General features: G+C 45.0%; 1 protein-coding gene across 1 annotated transcript in view; it reads right to left on the reverse strand.

The window, feature by feature from the left end:
* ACO1 (aconitase 1, soluble) overlaps positions 1–24,898 on the reverse strand; it is a 63,584-nt gene extending 38,686 nt beyond the window's left edge. The window contains exons 1-2 of the mRNA XM_010839605.1: positions 24,691–24,898; positions 514–632 (exon numbers count right to left, since the gene is read on the reverse strand). Of these exons, the coding sequence (XP_010837907.1) occupies positions 514–632; positions 24,691–24,698 (127 nt within the window). The 5' untranslated portion in view covers positions 24,699–24,898. The remainder of the gene's footprint in view (positions 1–513; positions 633–24,690) is intronic.
* Between the last annotated feature and the right edge of the window lie 163 nt (positions 24,899–25,061).

Here is a 25,061-nt window from a genome sequence, read left to right on the forward strand (position 1 = left end):
GGCCCTGCTGGAGCTGTTGGCTGGAGCTGACTGATGTTGGAGGAAACCCAGGAGCGCAGGGCTCCCCAGCCTCTCTGCTGCCACTGCTCGTCCTAGGGCCAATCCGCCACCCAGCGGCCTGACTGTTGCCGCTGGCTGCCTCCTACCTACATAGCTGTTATTTAACCATGTCATTGACTCTCTCTGGGCCTCAGCTTCCTCAGGACTTTTTAATGTTTTTGAATATAGCCTGACAGGCTTGTTATTCAGATTAAATAATATACATGTACAAACACTCTCTATACCAAGTGTTATATAAATGTTATATGTATATAATCATTATCTACTTGAAAATGAGCAATGTAAGAAGGGTGTGTGTGTGTATTTCTGTGGTTAATCCAAGACCATTCAGCCATTCTCTGCTACTCCCTCTTCCAACTCTCCTAAAGGCTGATTTATTAGGTAGTTTAGTTATTATGCAACTGATATGCCGATTGCTATCAGAGCATTTATATCAAAGAGCCATGTACCTACCATATCTGGAATCCTCCAATTTATTCAAATTGAAGAACTTCTTTCCTGGTTGTGCAGGATCCAAAGGCTCAACAAGGTGTGCAAATGGGTTGCTCATGATTCCTGATGACCAGGTGTCCCTGAAAAGGACAGAGAACATTTAATTTCTCCTCTCAAAGCTGGATCTTATTTATTCCAATGAGTATTTGCCCTCTTTAACAATTATGATACACACTGACTTCAAGAAATCACTTATTATCTTTTCAGAGTGGTGGGAAGGTGGGACACAAATGAATATCAGAATGATATTCTTAGCAAAGAAAATGACCTCTGTGAAGCTCCTGTGAAAGCTAGCATTTACCTCTCAAGAGTGTACAATTCCAAACTTCTTTTGTCTTATATCTACAACTTTCCAACATGATTGCACTGATAAGACATGAGGCAGAAGGGAAATGAAGGAAGTGTCACACGGGAAATTGCCAACACATGAACATCTGAGCTGGATTCATGCTTTGCTTGACAGGAGGTAAGAGGCAGGAGCAGGTGACATTGTACATAAAACCTGAACTCTGGGAGAGCAGGCTTGAAAACAGCTGTTTTCTTCTGTAACTGCCTCTGCAGCATTTTAAATAAACTTGTTAGTTAGAAGTCTTGTGGGCTCACTTTTACATAATGGTAGCAAGAGTGTGTTCACATCAAGGAATCTTTAAGGTACCTGGTGGATGTATAAAAGGCCAGACTCCCAAGTAAGTCTGGAGAGGACCCTTTACCCCAGCTCTGGGCAGAACTTCTCCTGTATCTTTTTATAAATTGTAAGCGGTGAACAAAAAAGATCTGGCCTGAACCATACAGATAAACAGTGATTCAAATAACTATACGACTTAGAGCAAAACACTCCAGCGTAGGAGCTGGAAGACTTGCTTTCTAGATCTACCGCTTTGGTGAAAATCCTTACCAGTCCACTCTTCAGTCTTAATTACTATATAAGAATAGTAAAATTTCCTTACTTAATCCAAGGTTTTATGAATAAATATGAACTTTTGTCCAACGTATTTTGGGGATGACTGATATGAAATGATCAACATATTACTATAAAATGAAAAAAATGAAAAGATATGTATCTCGACAAACCCATCATAAATTGGAAATACCATAAGCTGAAATGCATTTAATGTACTACGCTACTGAACCTCACAGTTTAGCCAAGCCTACCGCGGATATTCTCAGGACTCTTTAACGCTAGCTTACAGTTGGATAAGATAACCTAACACAGAGTTGAATATCTCACGTAATGTATTGACTACTGTACTGAAAATGGAAAACAGAGTGGCTGTTTGAGTACAGAACGGCTGTGAGGTTGTTCATCCCGGTGATGGCGTGACTGACTGGGAGCTGCGGCTACAGCTACTCGCGATCACAGCAGAGTACAGTACTGCGTAGCACCAGCCCGGGCAAGGATCAAAACTCAAAACTCAAAGTGTGTTTCTACTGAGTGCCTATCGCTTTTGCACCAAAGTGGTAAAAAAAAAAAAAAAAATTAAGTAAGCTGAACCATTGTAAACCGAGGACAGTTTGTAGAGAAAACAACTGTTTGTGAGGATGAACAGTGACAGTGGCCCTTGTCTCCAGAGACAGGCCCATGTTTTCATCAAGACACAAAACAGACTGGTTCCTTTAGGGAATGAGTGAGTTAAAGTTGCTCAGTTGTGTCCAACTCTTTGCGACCCCATGGACTGTAGCCTGCCAGGCTTTTCTGTCCACAGGATTCTCCAGACAAGAATACTGGAGTGGGTTGCCATTCCCTTCTCCAGGGGATCTTCCCAACCCAGGGATCAAACCTGGGACTCCTACACTGCACGCAGATTCTTTACTGTCTGAGCCAAGAGGGAAGCCCCTTAAGAGGGACAGAGGCCTCAAAGTCAGGACTGGGAAGACGACTCACATTCATCGACTATCCTTTGGTATTGTTTGCATTTTAAACTGAGGACAAATAAAGTTGTTTGAAAATGAGTTGAAACTTGAGAGCGAGAATGTGTTCATTCACTCTGTCTGAAGTCCAGTGCTGGGCTGTTCTGATGAGAGGCAGCTGAGTGAGGAGTAGCCCTGCCTTCCTGGAGTTCCCCGTGCAGGAGGGCCAGGATGGTCTGGGCACCTGTAATGGAGGGAGAATGCAGTGGAAAGGCATGTGTGTGTGAGAGAGACAGTGTGTGAGTGTGTGTGTCTGTGTAGAGGTGGAGTGGGTGGGGTGGGGGCGGGGAAACGGATCTGATCAGCACCTTGTTGCCAGGAGTGGCTTCTTTCCCCTGGACACACTATTTTTTTTTTTTAATCTTTATTGAACTTGTTATAGTATTGCTTCTGTTGTGTATGTCCTGGTTTTTGGGCCTCAAGGCATGTGGGATCTTAGCTCCCCAACCAGGGATCGAACCGGTACTCCCTGCATTGGATGGCAAAGTCTTAACCAGTGGGCCGCCGCCATGGAAGTCCCATCCCACGTGGTTTTTGCTGGAGCTGCAATTTGGTGGGGGAGACTAAAGGCCAAGGGACTGCCTTCTCTAGGAATTCTGGAGCTGAAACTAAAGAAAGGCCAGCAGGGGATGCTGGGGCATGCTGCAGCTCTATTTACAAAAGCACGCATCCCAGGTCATCTGCGGGAGAATTACCTGGGGATCGTTCTTGTTAAAAATAGACTTCTGAGTCCCAACCCCGCTCCCCAAGCTGCTGAATCAGAAGGGACTGGGGAAGCAGCAGGACCCAATAATCTCCCAGGTGTCTCTAGAAGGTGCCCAGTCTGAGAATCATTGCTGGACGGTGTGGAGGGTCAGGTGAGGAACGCCCACTTAGTTCAGAAGGCGGTGAGGTACCATGGAAGGGAGATGTGTAAGATGGTGAGGGAATGAAACCAAAACACCACCCCAATTCAGGAAGGGGCCCTGAACAAGGGAAGCAGGCAGTGCCCGGCCAGGCAGCTCAGGCATTGCTTGCCCAGCCAAGGGAGCAGCACCCACTTGGCTCCAGCCACAGGCTGCATGCAGGAATGCCAGCCCAGTGTGGACGGTGTTCAAGCGAGGCTGGCAATCTGGATTTCCACCCAAACTCTCTTGATTTACAAATGTTGGTAACTAAATTTTCCTAAACGACTGAGTGGGCCTGCACCATAATGACCAAACCAAACACGCCCATGGGCGAGCCCTGCCCTGCGTTCTCACTCAGCCTGGCAGATGTTCTGGAGGAATGGTAAGAAACTAAAGAGAAAACTTGGGCCAGGAAACTCTGAAAGTGGTGGGGACCTTTTGCTGAACCAGGCATGGTGGGCAGGTCATACCTTTAAAAATTCTTAAGTAACATTGAATCATTCCTGTTTCTCTGTCAAGCCCTAAAGGGGGTCAGTTTGCCAAAATCTGATGGGCAAACCAGTTGCTAAATTGTACCCATATTTGCCATGATGCGGTGAGGACTCAACATGTCAGTTCGCTTCCCTGAAGCCTACAAATGTGGGCTTCCCAGGTGGCGCTAGCCGTAAAGAACTTACTTGCCAATGCACAAGGCATGAGACGCAAGTTTGATCCCTGGATCAGGAAGATGCCCTGGAGGAGGGCATGGCAATGCACTCCAGTATTCTTGCTTGGAGAATCTCATGGACAGAGGAGCCTGGCAGGCTACAGTCCATGGGGTTGCAAGGAATCAGACATGACCGAAGTGACTCAACACAGCTTACAGATGCCCCCAGCAGAGCTCTGGCAGTCTTACATGATTCTTGCTGTTCCTACCATCCTACAATGCCAGCTGGTATTTCAGGATGCATATATGTCTCCCTGGTGGCTCAGATGGTAAAGAATCTGCCCACAGTGCGGGAGACCTGGGTTTGATCCCTGGGTTGGGAAGATCCCTTGGAGAAGGAAATGGAAACCCACTACAGTATTCTTGCCAGGATAATCCCGTGAACAGAGGAGCCTGGTGGGCCACAGTCCATGGGGTTGCAAAGAGTCAGACATGACTGAGCGGCTTTCACTCATTCAGTCACATGTGGTGACCAGTGTGGCTCTTATAGAAAATATGTTGTGTAACGCACTCTCCATCTGCCTCCTTTTTTCTTAAAAACTACATAATTATCTAGTTTCAGTACATAAATGAAGGAAATCTTGCTTGCAGAAGTTAGGAGACAGACGAACCAATTACTAATTACTAAGTATCAGGATGTACCATTGACTTCATACCATCTTCTATAACCCTGGCCACAACTCTGTAAATTTCAGCCTATCATTACTCTCATTTTACAGCAGAGAATAGTGCAGCTCTGAGACATGGATAGCTCGCCGCAGGGCAAACATCCAGTTAGAGGCAGAGCTAGGCTTTGATCTCTGGCTTTCTCTACCAGCTCCTTGGGGCCACCTCTCTAGGTGTGGCAACTCCTCATCTGAAGGAGGTGCTGGCTGGAGGCCACCAAGCAATCCCTAGTGTTGATAAAAAGCCAAGAGACTTGCGGGCCTGCAAAATTCTCCTATAAGCCTCAGTTTTGAATACTTGAGTTGCCTTTCCTTCTTTCTAGGGCTCAGCCAGCACAGTGGCCTGGGCTGGGCATTGACTGCCACATGTCCCTTGCCACTCTGAGCCCCAGGTCAGTGGAAAGGAAGAGCAGCTGTGTTTTTGCAACCCCAAACTGGTTTTGCTTGGAAGTTGGGCAATGTCTACTCCCCGCCCCCCTCCCCCAACCCCTGCTTTAAACCTGGAGGGTTCTGGAAATCAGAGCCACTCCACAGTTTCACTCACTTTATCATTTGTATTTCATATGACATTATAGGAGTTCCCAGTGCTTCAGGAACCCCAAGAGGGAGCCAAAGTGACCACAGTCCAAGCAGGGTGTGAGGAGAAGGATCTCTGCCTTGGGACAAGCCAGACCAGAGTAGAATCTAGGTATCAGGGATATATGTAGGTCTGCCTGACCCTCTCCAGAACCCTCAAACCCCATCCCCAAGCCTCGAGTATTATTACTGCAGGATCTGCAGGCCCTAAATTATCCCGAGATCTGTGATTTTGCTAGAAACCCCACCAAATGGCCAGGGAATCCTGTCTACTTCCACATTCAGAGAAACCACAGACCCCATGGTTTCAATTCCTTTCCTATCTGCTCTGCATTGTTCCCTTTCTTCTGTTTTATCTAACCCCCATTCAATACTAATAAAAGAGAGGAATGAACAAACAGGATTGTTTTGGAGAGAGTGGAGTGTCATCCTAGGTTTCTTCTTTTATGGAAAGAGGAAAGGTTACTGTATACATGGAAATATGTTCGGGTTGCTGCCTCTTCTGTTCCACAGAATAAGGTGGTACTGCATGGAGGCAAAGGATAAAAAGAGGAAAAGAAAAGCAGAAAAGAGATTTTTTTTAAAAAGAAAGGAAAGCAGGGGAAATGTTATATTTAAGCAGCGAGTGTGCAGCTCATTCAGCACTTGTCCTTCCTGAATACTTGTGTTGAGGCCAGAACTGCTGACCTTTGCCTCTGAATCAAGTGGGACCCAGGGACAGTTCTTGAACAAAAGGAATCCAAGAAGAGACCTTTGTACTATCCCTGAAACCCTTTACTACATCTGTGCAGATTTTGAAAGAAAAGATAATTGTTCGGTAGAGAAATGGGTGTTTCTCAAAGCTAACCCATCCTGAAATACCAGCTGGGTCACTTGGCATGATCCTTACAGGTACATTCTGTGCACGGAGGAGTGGGAGTGGGGTAGGGAGTGCTGGACACCAGAATTTTAAAGTAAATCACGAAAAATACTAAACAGTAGGCATGGGTGGGCAGATCTGAAACATTTACCAAGTGAACTGTGCTCCTTGTAAAAAGCTCAGTGCAGGGATCCTTTCCAGCTGCAGACAGTGTTGCTGCCAACTGATCTTTGGCCTTAGTTTAGGACATGGGCGGGAGACTTGGAGAGGCACCTTCACTCTGTGCACTTGCCACATGGCATTAACCCATCGCCACGCCCTGTGTGCTTGTGCTCCGGCGCTCAGTCACGTCCGACCCTTTTGCAACCCCATAGACTGTAGCCCACCAGGCTCCTCTGTCCATGGGAATTCTCCAGGCAAGAATAGTGGAGTGGGTTGCCATGCCCTCCTCCAGGGGATCTTCCCAACCCAGGGATTGAACCCAGGTCTCCTGCATGGCAGGCAGATTCTTTTACCATCTGAGCCATCAGGGAAACCCACCACTCCCTAGGTGAGTATAGTAGATGCTGAGGATGTAATGAGATAAATCAGGGAATGTTGAGCCTTCCTTGAAAGAACCTTAGATATCACTAACATTCCCCCAATGAGGAAACAGAGGCCCTAAAAAGAAGGTGATAGCCTGGGGGTCACAGGATTGTAAGTGGCAGAACGAGGAAGAAAATATATCTGATTTTCCTTCCAATTAAAAGTACATTTCCTTGGCAGGGGGTGGAAAAAAAACTTAAAATCCTCCATAAATAGAGTTTAAAAAGTACTACTTAGACATATTACAGTCTTCTGGCACTTTCATGAGTTAGCTTTATAATCATTCACTGAACCTTCTATGATTCAAAATTCCAGAGAACTGACTGACAGCTAAACTTTGGGAAAACAACTTGTGGTTAAGTTTTTAACCATCTGGATGTTCTGGATGACTAGTTTATTCCAAGAGAGGCAGACGAGTAAGGGCAAATCAATCCTATAGATGTAAATATCAGACTCACATACTATTGTGTAAGTAAATAAATAAAAAAAAGAAAGATATAAAGTTAAGGTATACAGATAGTTAGCAGGCACATGAAAAGATGTTCAACAGGGCTTCTCATCAGAAAAACGCAACCCAAGACCACAACGTCAGTGGCTTTGCAAATCAAAACCAGTCTCACACTGATAAAAGTGGATATCATGAAAAGAAGACATACAGATGGCTAACAAACACATGAAAAGATGCGCAACATCACTCATTATCAGAGAAATGCAAATCAAAACCACAATGACGTATCATCTCACGCCGGTCAGAAAGGCTGCTATCCAAAAGTCTACAAGCAATAAATGCTGGAGAGAGTGTGGAGAAAAGGGAACCCTCTTACAGTGTTGGTGGGAATGCAAACTAGTACAGCCACTGTGGAGAACAGTGTGGAAATTCCTTAAAAAACTGGAAATAGAACTGCCTTATGACCCAGCAATCCCACTGCTGGGCATACACACTGAGGAAACCAGAATTGAAAGAGACACGTGTACCCCAGTGTTCATCGCAGCACTGTTTATAATAGTCAGGGCGTGGAAGCAACCTAGACGTCCATCAGCAGACGAATGGATGAGAAAGCGGTGGTACATACACACAATGGAGTATTACTCAGCCATTAAAAAGAATACATTTGAGTCAGTTCTAATGAGGTGGATGAAACTGGAGCCTATTATACAGAGTGAAGTAAGCCAGAAAGAAAAATACCAATATAGTAAACTAAAGCATATATATGGAATTTAGAAAGATGGTAATGACAACCCTGTATGCGAGACAGCAAGAGACACAGATGTAAAGAACAGTCTTTTGGACTCTGTGGGAGAGGGAGGGTGGGATGATTTGATAGAATAGCATTGAAACATGTATATTACCATATGTGAAACAGATCGCCAGTCCAGGTCCGGTACATGAGACAGGGTGCTCAGGGCTGGTGCGCTGGGATGACCCTGAGGGATGGGATAGGGAGGGAGGTGGGAGTGGGGTTCAGGATGGGGGACACATGTACACCCGTGGCTGATTCATGTCAATGTATGGCAAAAACCACCACAATATTGTAAAGTAATTAGCCTCCAATTAAAATAAATAAATTAAAATTAAAAAAATATATATAGCATTAAAAAAAAGACACAATCTCATAATCTTTCAAGACAGGTGAATTAATAATATAACTATTTTTCATGAGAAAAAAGAAAAAAGACCACAAATAACAAGTGGTGGCCAGGATGTGGGGAAAAGGGAACCGTCACATGCTGTTGGTAGGAATGTCGATGGATACAGCCACTGTGGAAAACAGTATGGAGGCTCTCAAAAAAACGAAAACCAGAACTACAATACGATCCAGCAACTCCACTGCTGGGTATATACCCAAAGGAAACGCAAACACTAATTTGAAAAGATACATGCACCCCAACGTTCAAAGCAGCACTCTTTACAATAACTAAGATTTGGGAGCAACCTAAGTATCCGTCAACAGATGAATGGATAAAGAAAGAAGATGTGAGACACATATACACACATGTATAATATATACGTGTAATGGAATACTACTCAACATGAAGAAGAATGAAATTTTGCCATTTGTGCAAACTAGACTTGATGGAAATAAGTCAGACAAATACTATATATTATCACTTACACGTGGAATCGAAAGAATAAAACAAACGAACGTAACAAAACAGAAATAGCACAAAACAGACACAGAGATCAGCAGGGAGGAACAGAGGGCTCAGAAATAAACTCACACGCTGATGGTCAGTTAAGGAGGCAAGAGTATACAATGCAGAAAAGACACTCTCTTCAGTAAGTGGTTCTGGGAAAAGTGGACGGCTACGTGGAAAAGAGTAACATTAGGACATTTTCTAATACTATACACAAAATAAACTCAAAGTAGATTAGAAGCCTAAACGGAAGACCAGAAACCATAAAACTCCTTGAAGAAAACATCGGTGGAACACTCTCTGACTTAAGCCACAGCAATATATTTTTGGACCTGCTCTCCTAAAGCAAAGGAAACAAAAGCAAAAATAAAAATAAATCACAGGATGTAATTAAATATATAGCTTTTGCACAGCAAAGGAAACCACTGGCAAAATGAAGACAACCTATGGAATGATAGAAAATATTTGCAAATAATATGACCAATAAAGGGTTAGTTAAAATTCAAAATACATAAACAGCTCATACAATTCAATACCAAAAAAAACCAAAAAACAAAAACAACCCACCCAAACAACTCAATTAAAAAATAAGACCTAGAATAACCTATGTGAAATCTTAAAAATTAAACAAATTAGTGAATATTAAAAAAAACCCAAACTCACAGACATAAACAAGCCAGTGGTTAACAGTGGGGAAGAGAGACGGTGAGGAGAGCGAGACGGGGGAGAGGACTTTGAGGAATAAACTGCTATGTATAAGATACGCTACAAAGATGTACTGTATAGCACAGGGACTATAGTCAGCATTTTATAATAACCATAAGGGGAGTATAACCTTCAGAAATTGTGAATCACTATGTTATACACCTGAAACTTAGAAAAAGATCAGAAAAATATTGGTACAGTAAAATAAAATTTTAAAAACAGATATTCATTGTGGAAAGATTAGAATATGCAAGTGAACAAAAAGAAGAAAATAAGTCATCTGTAACACCATGGTGTGGAGTTTCATTTACCATGAATTTTAAATGTATTTGGATTTAAAAAAAAGTGGATTAGACCTCACATTGTTTTGTAAACTGCTTTCCCCCCACTCATCAGTAGACCACAAACATCTTCATGGGGCCATCATGTGATTTTTTTTATATGGTATTTTATATCACTTTTAACTACACCATAAAAATCTCTCCTTCAGACATATAATAATTTATTTAAATTTCTTATTGTTAAAATATGTAGGTGGTGTCCAAGCATTAACATTCAAACATTGCTTGCAATCTTTGTATACACTTCTTTAGATAGGTCCTTAATCCAGTTCCTCAAAATAAACCCTGAGCTTTCAGTTCCTAGAAGTAGGACATCTGGGTGGAAGGATCCGATCGCTCCATTTGGATGCACATCACCAGGCCGCCAGGGAAAGGCTGTACCAATTTTATGACCCTTCTCTGAAGCAGAGAGTAAAAACAGAAGTGCCTAAACCAGGGAACATAATTTGTCTTTATCTTTTCCAAATTGAGAGATTAAAAAGTTAATCTTAGGCATTTGTCTAATGGCTAGTAAAGGTGAGTACTTTTCCATCCTTCTGTTAGACATCTGAATTTCTTCTGTTAGCTCCCTGTCTGCCAGAAAGGTCAAACTGAGTGACGCTGAGATGGCTTCTGGTGACCAAATGTTCTCATATCCGAAGGGATGTCGCTGAGTTATTCCTGTGGATGAGACTCAGCTTTGTAATTCGGGAGAGGCAAGGACTGCCCTTGGCCTCTACCTGATCTTGAGACCTGCAGTCTACAAGATTCCCCTTTACAAGAAGGGAGCCCTGACAATCTGATGCACAACTTGACCCCATGCTCACGTGCACTGTGAACCTTGCTGTTTAGAGCCACGCAAGTGACCAATTCCTGACATCATGGGCAAAATCTTTACTGGGATCAGTGAACTCTCTACCTGTAACCCAGACCATTTCCAAGCCCAGGCAGCAGTCTTGCTAATGGCTTTTGTGAGGGAGACTGAGTAGCTTATAACTGTCGCTCTTGCTAGAAGACTGTTATTGTAGTTGTTTAGGTGCTAAGTCATGTCTCTCTATGACCCCACGGACTGCAGCACACCTTCACTTCCCTGTAAAGGACTGTCTCCCAGAGTCTGCTCAAACTCATGTCCATTGAGTCAGTGATGCCATCCAACTATCTCATCCTCTGTTGCCCTCATCTACTGCCCTCAGTCTTTTCTAGCAGCAGGGTCTTTCCCAGTGAGTCAGCTCTTCACATCATGTGGCCAAAGTATTGGAGCTTCAGCTTTAGCATCAGTCCTTTCAAGGAATACTCAGGGTCAATATCCTTTAGGATTGACTGGTTGGATCTCCTTGCAGTCCAAGGGACTCTCAAGAGTCCTCTCCAGTACCACAGTTAGAAAGCATCAGTTCTTTGGTGCTCAGCCTTCTTTACAGTCATCCAACTCTCACATTCATACGTGATTACTGGAAAAACCATAGCTTTGACTAGACGGACCTTTGACGGCAAATTGATGTCTCTGTTGTTTTTTTAAAGATTTATGTATTTGGCTGTGGTGGGCCTTTGCTGCTGCACACAGGCTTTCTAGTTGCTGAGAGCAGGGGCTACTCTTCAGTTGCAGTGCTTGGGCCTCTCACTGCGGTGGCCTCTCCTGCTGCAGAGCACAGGCTCTTGGGTGTGCAGCTACAGTAGTTGGTGATACCTCTTCATCTCTTCTGCTTCTGTTGGGTCCATACCGTTTCTGCCCTTTACTGAAGGACAGAAGACTGCCTGGCACCACACACCAGCTGATAGTGATGGTATCTGTTTGGCACAGTCAGCTTTGTAGAGATGTTTGCAATAGGTGAATGATTTTAGCTAAATGCCAATGATTGGATAAAGTAAGATTCACCTTTTCAGGTCTCTTTCCAGGCTTTGGAGTATATAATTCTAATTACATTTAGCTGCTTCTGCTGTCAGAGTTGAATCCTCTTAGCTTATTTTGTAATAGAGAGAGAAGCATGGATGTGAACAAATCCTATGACCAACCACAGGATTCCCAGGCACCAGCAGGAAGGAGGAGCAGAGGAAAACTGTAACCCAGGCAGCAGAACTCCTGTCAGTAGTGGGGTGGGGTGTCTCTTGTGCCATCCAAACACTTCATTTAGGAAGAGAAGGGAAGTTGGGGACAGACAGGTATACACTGTGTATTTAAAATGGATAACCAACAAGGACCTACTATACAGCACAGGGAACTCTGCTCAATGTTATGTGGCAGTCTGGATGGGAGGGGAGTTGCGGGAAGAATGGATACATGTATATGTATGGTTGAGTCCCTTTGCTGTTCACCCGAAGCTACCACAACACTGTTAATAGGCTGTACCCCAGTACAAAATTAAAAATTAAAAAAAAAAACAAAAAAACTATAGGTGGGGAGAAAGGGTTGGGGGTGGGGTGGAGACTGTGCATATAAGTTCCCTGGAAAGTTGGTATAGTTTGAAAGGCTTTCAGGTGATTCACTGAGAACCTCTGTGCTATGGTCTAAAGTACAGACAACACGCCCTCTGAATTATTTATTGAGCACATCCAAGACACACAGAGTGGATTTTAAAAATCTGTGCAAACATCAGAAAAAGGTTTATTCTGTAGTTCATATGGTTTATTCACCTTGCTTCTCATACTTTCCTAAATATACCCTTCCTGATTTTTCCTAGCTTCCAATCCAAAGTAACATAACATCACTGCATCTCTTAGAGTTTACTTCAGTTCACTCTCAAGATTAGCTGTGCTTCATTTTCTTCTGTTTAAAGAGAAATTAATTGGTCCCGCTCCCAAACTGACTGCTGTGTATCTAAACATCATGCTACTTATAAACAGCTTTTTGTCAAAAGTGAGATTCCAAGGATGTCTATGTAAATATAAACAAGATTGAGGTCAGAAGCATTCAGGCCAGCAAACCACCATGGCTAGTCGACTTGGTTCTTTTACAAACGAGAGAGCTAGAAATGTTAGTTTTTTTTGCTTTATTTGATGCAGATGCATCTGGGAAGCTGGAAGAGCTAAACATCTCTGAATATTCCCAGCATGTGTGTGTTAGTCACTCAGTTGTGTCCGACTCTTAGCGACCCCGTGAACAGTAGCCAGCTAGGCTCCTCTGTCCATGGAATTCTCTAGGCAAGACTACTGGAGTGGATTGCCATTCCCTTCTCCATGGGATCTTCTTAACCCAAGGACTGAACCCAGGTCTCCTGTATTGCAGGCAGATTCTTCACTGTCTGAGCCACCAAGGAAGCCCAATTTTCAGAGACCAAATCATTTCTTTGATCTTCCTAGCTGTTCATAAAAGTACTGGGGGAAAAAAACACAAAAAATAATACAAAAATCTCTTAAATGTGATACTTGCAACCAAAAGAATTTTAAAGGAGAAGTCATAAGTGCAATTACCTATTTTGGGAGAGAATGGAAAAAAAAAAAGGTAGTGCTGTTGTATGAAAAATGGGGCAAGAAAGGATGGTCATGTCCTAGGTCTTGAGTGGCCAAGTGAGGGCCCTTGGCGTTATGCAGGAAAGAATTCAAGGTGAGCCACAGTAAAGTGAAAATGGGTTTATTTAGAGAGACACAGTGTGGGCAGTCTCAGAAGGTGAGAGGTGGCCCTAGGGCATGGGATCCTCTTGGAAAGTTAGACCAGACCCCGGGTATAGGGGTGGTTAGTTTCTATGGGCTGGGGAATTTCACTGGATACTGGATGAGGAGGAGGAATATTCTATCTTGGTGAGGGGGTGGGGATTTCCAGGAATTGGGGCAATTCCCGCTTTTTGACTTTTTATGGTTGGCCCTATAACTCTCATGGCACCTGTGAGACATTTAGCCTATGCTAATGTATTACAGGGCTTCCCTGGTGGCTCAGATGGTGAAGAATCTGCCTGCAATGCAGGAGACCTGCATTCAATTCCTGGGTCAGGAAGACTCCTGGCGAAGGGAATGGCAACCCACTCCAGTATTCTTACTGGCAAATTCCATGGACAGAGGAGCCTGGTGGGCTGCAGTCCATGGGATCTCGAAGAGTCAGACACGTAGCATTAACATGTTACAGTGAGCGTACAATGAGGCTCCAGGTCTGTGGGAAATAGAATCTCCTGCCATCTTGAACCTAGTGGTTTCTACCCAGCTCTGTCATATCCTCAGGATGTTATTCTTTCAGAGGTTGCACCCTGTCCTCTTCCCTCCTGTCTCAGTGCAGAAGGAGGATCTTGGAGAAGGAATGGCTTTATAACAATATTAGCAAATCCATCGGCACATTTTTCTTGGGCACTAATTAATGCAAGGTGCACTTTACAAAAATTAATGAGACTCTGCCTTCAGAAAGCTTTGCAGTCACACAATAACTTGTCACTCTGGGTTACAATTCTAGCTTATCACAAATTAACTTATCACAACTTAACTTATTATAATTTTAACTAACTCTTTTGTCTCATCCTGGACCACTGGCCAGAGCGCTCCAAATATATTCCTAGTTTTTTAAAAAGCTGTAATAGTTTTTGAAGGATTTAGTTTCATTCGATGGAGAAGAAAATGGCAACCCCCTCCAGTACTCTTGCCTGGAGAATCCCAGGGACAGAGGAGTCTGGTGGGCTGCCATCTATGGGGTCGCACAGAGTCGGACATGACTGATGCAACTTAGCAGCAGCAGCAGTTTCATTCGAAATAAGCCACAGAACCTTTCTGGGCCTCAATTTCCCAGTCTGTAACACAGGGTTACTTGATGATCTAAAAAGTCCCTTCTGAGTGAAAAAAATTCTATAATTCATTCATCTATTTGTTCAATATACCTTTACATTAACCATGTAATATGTTTTAGGCACTCAGGAACAAAATTGACAAAGCTCCCTCATGGTGCTTCATTTCAGTAGGGGGAGACTAAACAAATAAATACAGAAACAGAACGTCAGACTGTGACCAGTTCCATGGATAAAGCAGGACACGGCAGTAGGGCATGTTCTGTGAAGCGTTATCAGGAGATCAAAGAAGACCTCACTGACATGGAGCCACTTGAGAAAAACTGTGGAGGAAGTGAGGGGAATCTGGAGGAGGGGTCAGATCACGTGCGAAGGCCCTGACGTGGGGTCTGAGGGAAGGCAGAAGTGGGTGAGCGAGGGCAGAAAAGGAGAAGACTGAGGTGGGGTGTAGCAGAGCCTGTCACTGTAGGAACTCGGACTAAGGGACAACCACAAAGCGCGCTCCTAACTTTACACGTGGTTTAAGCTCTACATTTCCAACATCAGAATTTAGGTTTGGTAAGATGTTAACAAGTAATATGAAAACATCTGATTGTCATTTAAGAAGTAGCTACTTCCTGAAATCTAACCTTTCCGTTCTCCAAACTTCATTAAGTCACAATGGAAGTTTTCAGGATGTATCATAGAAGTGATCATGACTCACTCAGCAGATGTGCACAGCCACAGCCAAAGGCAGTGGTCAGAATCTGTGTAGACCAGCACCCTGTGACCACGGCACTGTCTGATCAAGCCCCCCTAGCCTCTTTGAGGCTCAGTGCCCAAGAGGGCACAACATCATATGCAATTCCCAACACAGAAAGCTTGCCTGACACATCTTTTAAGCTCATTTTAAATTAACTACAGTAGCACAAACATAGTTATTTTTATTTTCTGGTATCACTATGAGCTAATATAGATAGGTTCACAAGAAAGTCTTGGTGAACTTCACATTTATTATTCTGGAGATGCACTGAGAAAGGCAAGTCACTGTGGGGTCATGGAACATTTGTCCAGAGAATACAGAAAGAAGCAGGGCAGAGAGGGTCTTCCTTGGTGGTCCAATGGCTGACTCTGTGCCCCCAGTGCAGGGGGCTCCAGTTTGATCCCTGGTCAGGGGACTAGATTACAGGTTGCAACTAAGACCCGGTTCAGCCAAATAAATAAATAAATAACTTTTCAAAAAGGAAGCAGCAGCAGCAGCAAGGGCAGGACCCACCAGAACCAGGCATCCTAACTAGCCCACTCTGGACCTCATCCTCTTCTCTTTGAGGCCAGTCCTCTTTAAGGCTGCCCTTCTTAAACTGCGGTTCCCTCCCCTGCAGCAACCCACCATCACCAGTACCGTTTCCAAAACGAGACCTGCAGAGACCCCAGCCAAGCCCTGATGTATCTGAGTCCCAAGGGCAAGGGAAGCGACGTGAGTCCCTCGAGCTCCTACCTCATTTAGTAGTTCCTTGGTAATGAACTTCCCTAACTCAAATTCTAGAAATTAGAAAGAGTGTCACCACAAAAGGTGGTGGCAAGTGTCAGGCTGCCAGAGGTCACTCTGGGCAGCATTTCTCTCCATGAATTCACCGAGGTTCTGAGGTGATCTGCCCCCACCCACTTCAGCACTGCTGGGATCCAACAGTGATGACTCATGCTGGTCAAGTTCGAAGAAGTTTGAGCTATAAACCCACATTTCTTGGTTTTCCAGAAGAAAGGCAGCTGCAGGGAGGACCTGATGCTACTGTTTTCTTTCCCCACAGTCAGGTGGTTAGGAGCGGGAAAGCAGCTGCCAGATCGCAGGCGTGCTGAAAGGGAACTCAAAGTCAAGTGCATCTGCCCTTAAGCCCAGCTCTTGAGCAATAATGCTCTAATCCCATCTCAGTGGCCCACAGGGCCACGTAGCATCCACATGCAATGGCCACTTCACTGAGTCAAAGATGGGACAAGTATTAGAGCAGCATTTGACGACGATGCACCTGGTTTCTGAGCTGCTGGTTTGTCCAAGAAAAGGCACTATTGCAGATTCAGTTTTACATTCGACCCTGAAAGACACTGATTTGACATTGATGGGATAAAGACATAAGCGCTCCCCCCGCTTCCCCGCCATCTTCAGTTACACACAGACTGGTCAGGAGGTTATGACACGATCAAGCAGTCCATCCTGCAGCAGTGGTGGATGCAGGCCGATAAAGGGAATTCTACGGGGGAGTCCCTGGCGGTTCAGTGGTTAGGGCTCCACACTTCCACTATAGTGGGCATGGGTTCAATCCTTGGTCAGGGAACTAAGATCCCACATGTCTCACGATGCTGCCAAAAACAAACAGACAAAAGAAGCATCTAAGGAGAGCACCTGATCCAGTATGGGACGGGGTCAGGAAGGCCTCTGGGGACAGGTGACACCATGCAGGAGACTTGGAGAACTACACTGAGGGAGGGAGTCAGGGAAAAAATGTTCTGGGCAGAGAAGACAGCACATGTGAAGGTATGGAAGTGAGACCCTATGGATGTCACAGAGCTGTTCCACGAGTCTGAAGGAAATGTTCATGATGGCGGGGCTCAGAGGAGAGGGGAGGGGTGGGGCCTGTATCACGAGGGACCTCGAAGAAAGGCACAGAAAAACTTGAAGGCAGGCACGTTAAAAGAGTCTTAGCTGAAATCTTCAAGACCTGATTGGATATTATACATTACTCTGGTACAGGTGGCTTCCTAGGTGGCGCTCATGATAAAGAACCCACCTTCCAATGCAGGAGACATAAAGAGATGCGGGTTGGATCCCTGGGTAGGGGAGATCCCCTGGAGGAGGGTATGGCAACCCACTCCAGTATTCTCGCCTGGAAAACCCCATGGACAGAGAAGCCCGGTGGGCTACAGTCCATAGGTTGCAGAGTAGGACACGACTGAAGCGACTTAGCACGCACACACGCTGGGTGAGGTAGGAGCTGACTTGGGGGAAGGATGCTAGATTGGCGTCAGGGAGGCAGGTTATGGTGCTGTTGCAGTCATCAAGTCAGAAGTGGAGGGCAGGGCAACAGATCCCAGGGACAGCTAAGAAAGGAGAACGGGCTGAGGGTGGGGGAGGAAGAGAGAGATCTAGCATGGCTCCGTGTGCCCCATCTGGGCAAACTGGCAGAGCTAATGACCGTGATACACCTGGGTACTGGTTTCAGACGGTGAGTTTGCCTTGAAGAGGAACGGCAGGCAGCAGCATACATGGGCCTGGAGCTCAGGAGGTCTGGGCTAAGGGAAGTGTGGACAGGCACCCTGCTCTGAGTGCTACATCACTCTATAGCACTGCAGCCAGCTGACGTGAGCCAAGCCCCGGTGGAGTGCCTGACACTTTATCCACAGCGTCTAATATAGTCCCTCAACAACTGTGACGTAGGGATCACCACCCAACTGTACAGATGAGAAGACTGAGGATCACAGACGATAATTATTGATAACTTGTCAACACCCCATGGCTGGAAGGTGGCAAGTTTGTGTTTTGTTTTAGTTGCTCAGTTGTGTCTGACTCTGCAACCCTAGAGTCTATAGCCTGCCAGGTGCCTCTGTCCATGGGATTTTCCAGGCAAGAATACTGGAGTGGGTTGCCCTTCCCTTCTCCAGAGGATCTTCCCAACCCAGGGATCAAACTTGTGTCTCCTGCATTGGCAGGCAGGCTCTTTACCACTGAGCCACCAATGGCCAACTCCCTTGCCCTACGCATTTCCAAACAAGCAGAGAATCTTATAGTTATTCCTCATCCAAAAACCTACATTACCAAATAGATTAAAAAAGTTAAATCTCACTTTAAAACAATCTTCCAACTCTAAAGTACATATGTGAGGACTAGATAATTTGGATATTTTGAGGTAGTCGTGTCTGACTTTGTGACCCCATGGACTGTAGCCCACCAGGCTCCTCTGTCCATGGGATTCTCCAAGCAAGAATACTGGAGTGGGTTGCCATTCCCTTCTCCAGGGCATCTTCCTGACTCAAGTATCAAACCATGGTCTCTTGCATTGCAGGCAGATTCCTTACCATCTGAGCTACAAGGGGAAGCCAATAGAGTAGTGAGGACTAGATAGTTTTCCTCTAATTGCCCCTAAAATACTCTTGATTTCAGTATAAATTTGTATAGATGTACATTTCAGTATAGATGATTACATACAGTAATCATACATATAGATTAAATTACATATAGTATATGTAATTTCAGTATAGATGATTACATACAGTAATCATACCTATAGATTAAATTACATATAGTATATGTAATTTCAGTATACATGGGTTCTGAAGTATGGGTTGATGTCAAAAATCCATTATCAGGCATCACCAGCCTTAAAATGTAACTGATTCCTTATCTGAGCAGATAAGGTTTTATGAAACATAACAATTCTTATTGTTTTGGCTCTGCCACAAGGCTTGTGAGATCTTAATTCCCTGACCGGGGATAGGATCCGTGCTTCTTGCAGTGGAAGCTCAGAGTCCTAACCACTAGACTGCTGGGGAAGTCCCAGCATAACATAGCAAGTGCTGGTCTTGATGCCACCACTATTACAGAACTGTCCTGAGTATGTCTGTGTAGTTATCACATGTAACCAACTGTCCACAATGATTTGTTCACATCTCTTCACAACCCAAAGTTCAAACCTGGTAAGTCTGCAGGAGAACTCTTTCTTAGGCCAACACGCCTTCTTCATGAGCCAAGCCACAATGTGTACTTTGCTTTGTAAGTCTACAGTCGTGATCATGAAAGGATGATGAGGTTCAAGAATAATGAAATGCTCCATCTGTGTCAGTTTGAGCAACAGCCCAGGCAATTCACACAGTTCAAAGTTGGGTTTCCCCAAAGTTTTGAAGTCACAAAAACAGAATGAGAGAGAACCCCACTAGCACTCATACAGAGCAGCCTTGCCAATTCATCAGAAAGCAGATCAACTTGTGCAACAAAGACTAAAGCCAAACCCAAGGCATTTGGAAAGTGATTGGTTCAGAGAGTGTGCTATCACTTTGGTAGTTTTATGCATCAGGATATACACACTGACTTCAAGAATCTGGTCTGGCTCCCAAATCCATGTCATGTTTAGATAGTTTCCTGGCTTTGCACGTTCCCCATAGCCAATCCCAGAGAAGGGGGCAACAGAGGATGAAATGGTTGGATGGCATCACTGACTCAATGGACTTGAGTTTGAGCAAGCTCTGGGAGACAGCGAAGGACAGGGAAGCCAGGCATGCCGCAGTTCATGGGGTCAAAAAGAGTCAGACACGACTTAGCAACTAAACATCCTGACTTCAACAACCTGGTCTGGCTCCCCAGTACATGTCCTGTTTAGAGAGTTTGTCTTTGCATGTTCCCAATATTCAATCCCAAAGCCTTTGGTTTCTAATCTGCTCTTAAAATCAGACTCTGCCACTTTCTGTCATAGACAAGATTAACTCTAGCTGTCTAAACCTCAGTTTACTTTTTGCAGATTTAAGGTAACATTACCTGACTGCACTGCTCTGCCCAGCTCACAAGGGCCACTGTGATTATTAAGGGAGGAACTAGATGAAAAGATGATGAATACTGGAAATGACTCTACACCCAGGAGCTACCAGTATTCATGACATTGATTGATATCAACTTACTTCATGGGGCGTGTGGACCCTACATGTAGTCTATTTCTTTTACTGAAGATTTAAGCCTACATCTTACAACACGATAGATATTCTAAAAGAGAGTCACTCTTTCCTTTTGAGGAAAAAAAGCACTCCAGAATTAGAGAGGTCTTCCAGATACATGTGAAAAAATGACAACAGATCAGAAAGATAATTTCCTCAAAAAAAGCTGGCTTTTTTATGTCGGCTCAAATTGGAGATTCTTTTTGTTGCAGTTCTTTTAAAAATTATGCAGATAAATAATTTTATGTGCATAAAATTATTATGTGGATAAAACATAAAAATGTAGATAAAACGTTTGTGGTCCTAGACAATATGGGAAAAATTTCCCTAGAAATGATGCATTTCTCTTGTAATCAAAAATGTTCTCCAGTGAACTTGAGTTAAAGTAATTTAGCATCTATTTCTTGAGCATCTTCTTTGCACAAAGCATTGCTTCCCTGGTAGCTCAGTTGGTAAAGAATCCACCTGCAATGCAGGAGACCCCGGTTCTATTTCTGGGTCAGGAAGATCCCCCGGAGAAGGGATAGGCTACCCACTCCAGTATTCTTGCCTGGAGAATCCCCATAGACAAAGGAGCCTGGCAGGCTACAGTCCACGGGGTCACAAACAGTCAGACACGACCGAGCAACTAAGCAACTAAGCACAAGCAGCATAGGAGAAAGGGAGAAAGGAAAACCTTGCTTTACTTGAATATGACAAAGATGATGATCTGACTAAGGAGACTGAAATAAGCTTGCCGTTTGCAAAGGGTCATAAGAGAGGCCAGAGGAAAGAGACAGCTATGACTAGGGGAGTTGAGAAAGCCTTAAGAGAGCAGAACTGGGAGACAGGAAGAAGAAAGGCCAAGAGGCAAGCAAACGCAGAGGCAGAGAAGTGGGACCACATAGCAAGTGTGTGAAGTCCACTCCAGGGCTTCAGTCATGCTGACTGCAGGGCACAAGACTTTAAGATTTTGCTACAGCAGTCAGTACATGCTTGATACTAAAAAGACACAACAAAAATACTCCTTTCATTAGTTTATACAGTTGAACATAAAGATGCTAACTCTTAGAAGAGGGGAAAAGAGTGAGTTCCAGGAAAAGTCTAGGTGAAATAAGATTGGCCAAGTGCTAATGTTCATAACTGTTGAAGCTGGGGATTTATACTCTCCATTTCTTTGTATGTCTGAAGTTTTAGCCATTAAAAATGGCTAAAAAAAATTAATGAAGGCCAGTGAGTCTGGGAAGATGGTCAGCTGATGGCTTCTCGGGTGATGGTGCAAATCCAGTAAGAACTTTCTAACCTCTGGGTCACTTGGAAGGAGCGGGCAGGGCTGAGATTGGAGCTGATCTTACAGGGGGAAGTAGACACCGCACAATGTGACTGAGGGCTGTTTTTATTTCCCCCTGAGTCGCTTTCCACACACTTCTTTCTCCACTTCCCACTGGGAGGAAGGGAGTAGCAAGGGTCTGCTACTAGCCAGGTTGCATGGTCCATCTAAGAAAAACGAAGGCAATTATGTTGTCCTCCTTATATAAGTAACTGTAGGGGTTATTTCTGGTCATATCAAGTTTAATACTTGTTTAGTGGTTGCTAGCAACTATTAATCGGAGAAGGCAATGGCATCCCACTCCAGTGTTCTTGCCTGGAGAATCCCAGGGACTGGGGAGCCTGGTGGGCTGCCGTCTATGGGGTTGCACAGAGTTGGACATGACTGAAGCGACTTAGCAGCAGCAGCAGCAGCAACTATTAATCGGAGAAGGCAATGGCAACCCACTCCAGTGTTCTTGCCTGGAGAATCCCAGGGACTGGGGAGCCTGGTTGGCTGCCGTCTATGGGGTCGCACAGAGTCGGACACAACTGAAGCAACTTAAGCAGCAGCAGCAGCAGCACCAACTATTCATAAGCAAAGTGAAGATAAATAAAAATCTACTGTACTCCACCACCAAGAGAAAGCCACTTGGCATGTGGGCATATCCTTTGCCCCAGTTGGTACATGGGCACATCAGAACGTACACGAACATGCTTTCTCTTCTCATAACTGTAGGATCAAGGAGAAACAGTCTTGGGTATTACATTTTTCAGTTTTAAAACTGTACTTCATGACATTTCATGAAATAGCATTTTACAATAGCAGTTTAAGGGGGGTATGATGATCCACTGAAGAACAGTCTGATCTGGTGGCTTCTAACCTTACATCAAACTATACTGTTCAAGAATGTTTTGATCTCAGAGGGCTCTCTCTTAGTATCATTTTGACTTTATATATACTAGTATCACAGATACTAGTTTGGAAATGTGATGTAATAAAGTAATTTGTTTTCTTGGGAGAGAGGGAGTAGTGGTAACATTCTTATCAGAGAAATAATCCTATCTTCCTTGAAAAAGTGTATGTTGTTGGGATTTCAGTTTTTGTTTTCAGGTTGTAAAAGCAATACAGGAATGCTGCTAAACAGGCGGTCATATGGTATCACGAGTAACAAGGAGAAGGTTCCTGCCTTTTTTTCTGACTCCATTGCCCAGAACTGACTGTTAATGGTTTGGGATGTCTGTCTTCCAAACATTTATAAGGCCATGGTGTGTATATGTGTGTCCAGTTGCTAAGTCGTGTCTGATTCTTTGCAACCCCGTGGACTGTACCCTGCCAGGCTCCTCTGTCCGTGGGATTTTCCAGGCAAGAATACTGGCATGGGTTGCCATTTCCTTCTCCAGGGGATCTTCCCGACCCAGCAATCGAACCCCATCTCCTATATTGGCAGGCAGATTCTTTACTGCTGAGCCACAACGGTGCTCTTATAAGGCTATATATGTACCTAATTTCTATCTGGAACTTGTGCTGACAGAGCAAGAAGCCAAGGAAGAAATCCAGTGAGGGGCCCCCACCTACCACACAGCAGCCTGCAGGACACTGGGGTCTGGCAGAGGCTGAGGAAGGGCCACCCACAGGGACAAACACCCCCCCGCCCCCGAAAGTGGAAAGGGAAAGAGCACCAAGACTGGGAAATCATTTTCCAATAAACGCAAGGTTGCACAACCACACACAGAAGCGATCATGGAGGAAAGGGAGGCAACAACATGCCTCCCTGTTCTCTTCGAAATCACTTCTGACCCACTTGGAAGCTCTTGAACAAACTCCTCCACACTTGGCACCGGCTCCCTATGGGCATGTCTCTGAACCCATGGGTCCTGTGTGCCATATCCCTGCTACAATCTGAAGGCATACACAGGCCACCTCTGCAGGCACAGAAATAACCCAAGGCATCTGAGAGCCTTGCCAGTTTTCAGGAGGTGTGCAGGGCTCATTATCTTTTACGTGGGGACACAGTACTTGGGTCTCCAGAGTGAGGTCAGCTTGGTTGCAGCTACCAGAGGTTAACCATCCTTCCTTGGGGTGATGAGTGTTCCCATTCAGAGGAAGGATCACAAACAAGAAGCGGGATCAATGACTTGAGCCCCTGACTCATTTCCTACTCCAGTGGTTCTCAACGTGTGGTGCAGGGGACTCTAGGGATTCGCAAAGTCAAAACCACTTTCTTAATACCAAGATGCTATTTGATGCTTTTACCCACACACGTTCAGGAGTACACAGTGGAGTTTTCCAGAGGCGATATGACATGTGATACTGCAACAGACAGTGCAGAAGCAAGATATAAGAACCCTAGCTGCTACTTATTAAAACTGATATGAAAGAGATTTGCAAAAATATAATACAATGACATTCTTCTTCTATTTTGAAAGGTATGGTTATTTTCATAAACACATATCAACATATAATGCATGCATGTCTGTGTGCTCAGTCATAGCAGACGCTTTGCTACCCCCATGGACTGGAGCCCATCAGGCTAAGTCCATGGGATTCTCCAGGCAAGGATACTGGAGTGGGTTGCCATTTTCATATCCAGGGGATATTCCCAACCCAGGGATTGAACCCACATCTCTTACGTCTCCTGCACTGGCAGGTGGATTCTTTACCACTATTTTCAAATGAGATACTAAATATATTGAAAATTCTGTTTTAGTTATATATGATAAATATTGAGACACATAACTCACATAAAAGCTCCTTAATATACTAATTTTTAAGAGTGTATAGGGGAGTTTGAGAACTGCTGAGAAGCTGTTTCCGACTCTCTGCCCCCATCCCCGCAACACACACACACACACACACACACACTCACTCACTCTCTCACTCCTCCCTGAGTCTGTGAATCTTTAGGATGGACTCTGTCCCCACTGCTGAGAGACTGTTTCCGACTCTCTGCCCCCATCTCCGCAACACACACAGACACACACATCCACTCCTCCCTGGGTCTGTGAATCTTTAGGATGGACTCTCCCCACCCCTTCCACCGAGGGTCTCTTTCCCCCCTCACTCCATTTCCCCCTTACCACCTGGTGTGGACTCCCCAATCTGTCGGAACCCCAGTAGGAAATGTCCCTACCTCGCCATCCCCAGATCGACGAGAACTCCCCGGCGAGGCCCGCACACCCTCCTTGGGGGTAGGACTCCCCGGTTCAGTGTGCCGGGACAAGTGGCAGCGTGGATTCTCCTGGCGGCCCCCTCAGCCTCGCCGACTCCCGGGTGAGGCCCGCACAAGCTCGGCGCGGACTCTCCCGGCGGCCGGCACAGCCCGGGCGAAGGAGGCCGAGGAGAGCCATTTCCAGTCCCGCCCCCGTCCTCGGCGCGGCACGGGCTGGGAACAGGGCGGAGGGGTCAGTCCCCAGGAACTAGTCCCGATTCTCCCGGCTGCCTTCCCGCTCCCCCAGATCTCCCCTGGGCGGCCCGGCGCGCTGCAGCCCGGCTCGGGGAGGC

Source organism: Bison bison, unplaced genomic scaffold (genome assembly GCF_000754665.1).
Source record: "Bison bison bison isolate TAMUID 2011002044 unplaced genomic scaffold, Bison_UMD1.0 scf7180017864123, whole genome shotgun sequence".
Classification (NCBI taxonomy): Eukaryota; Metazoa; Chordata; class Mammalia; order Artiodactyla; family Bovidae; genus Bison; species Bison bison.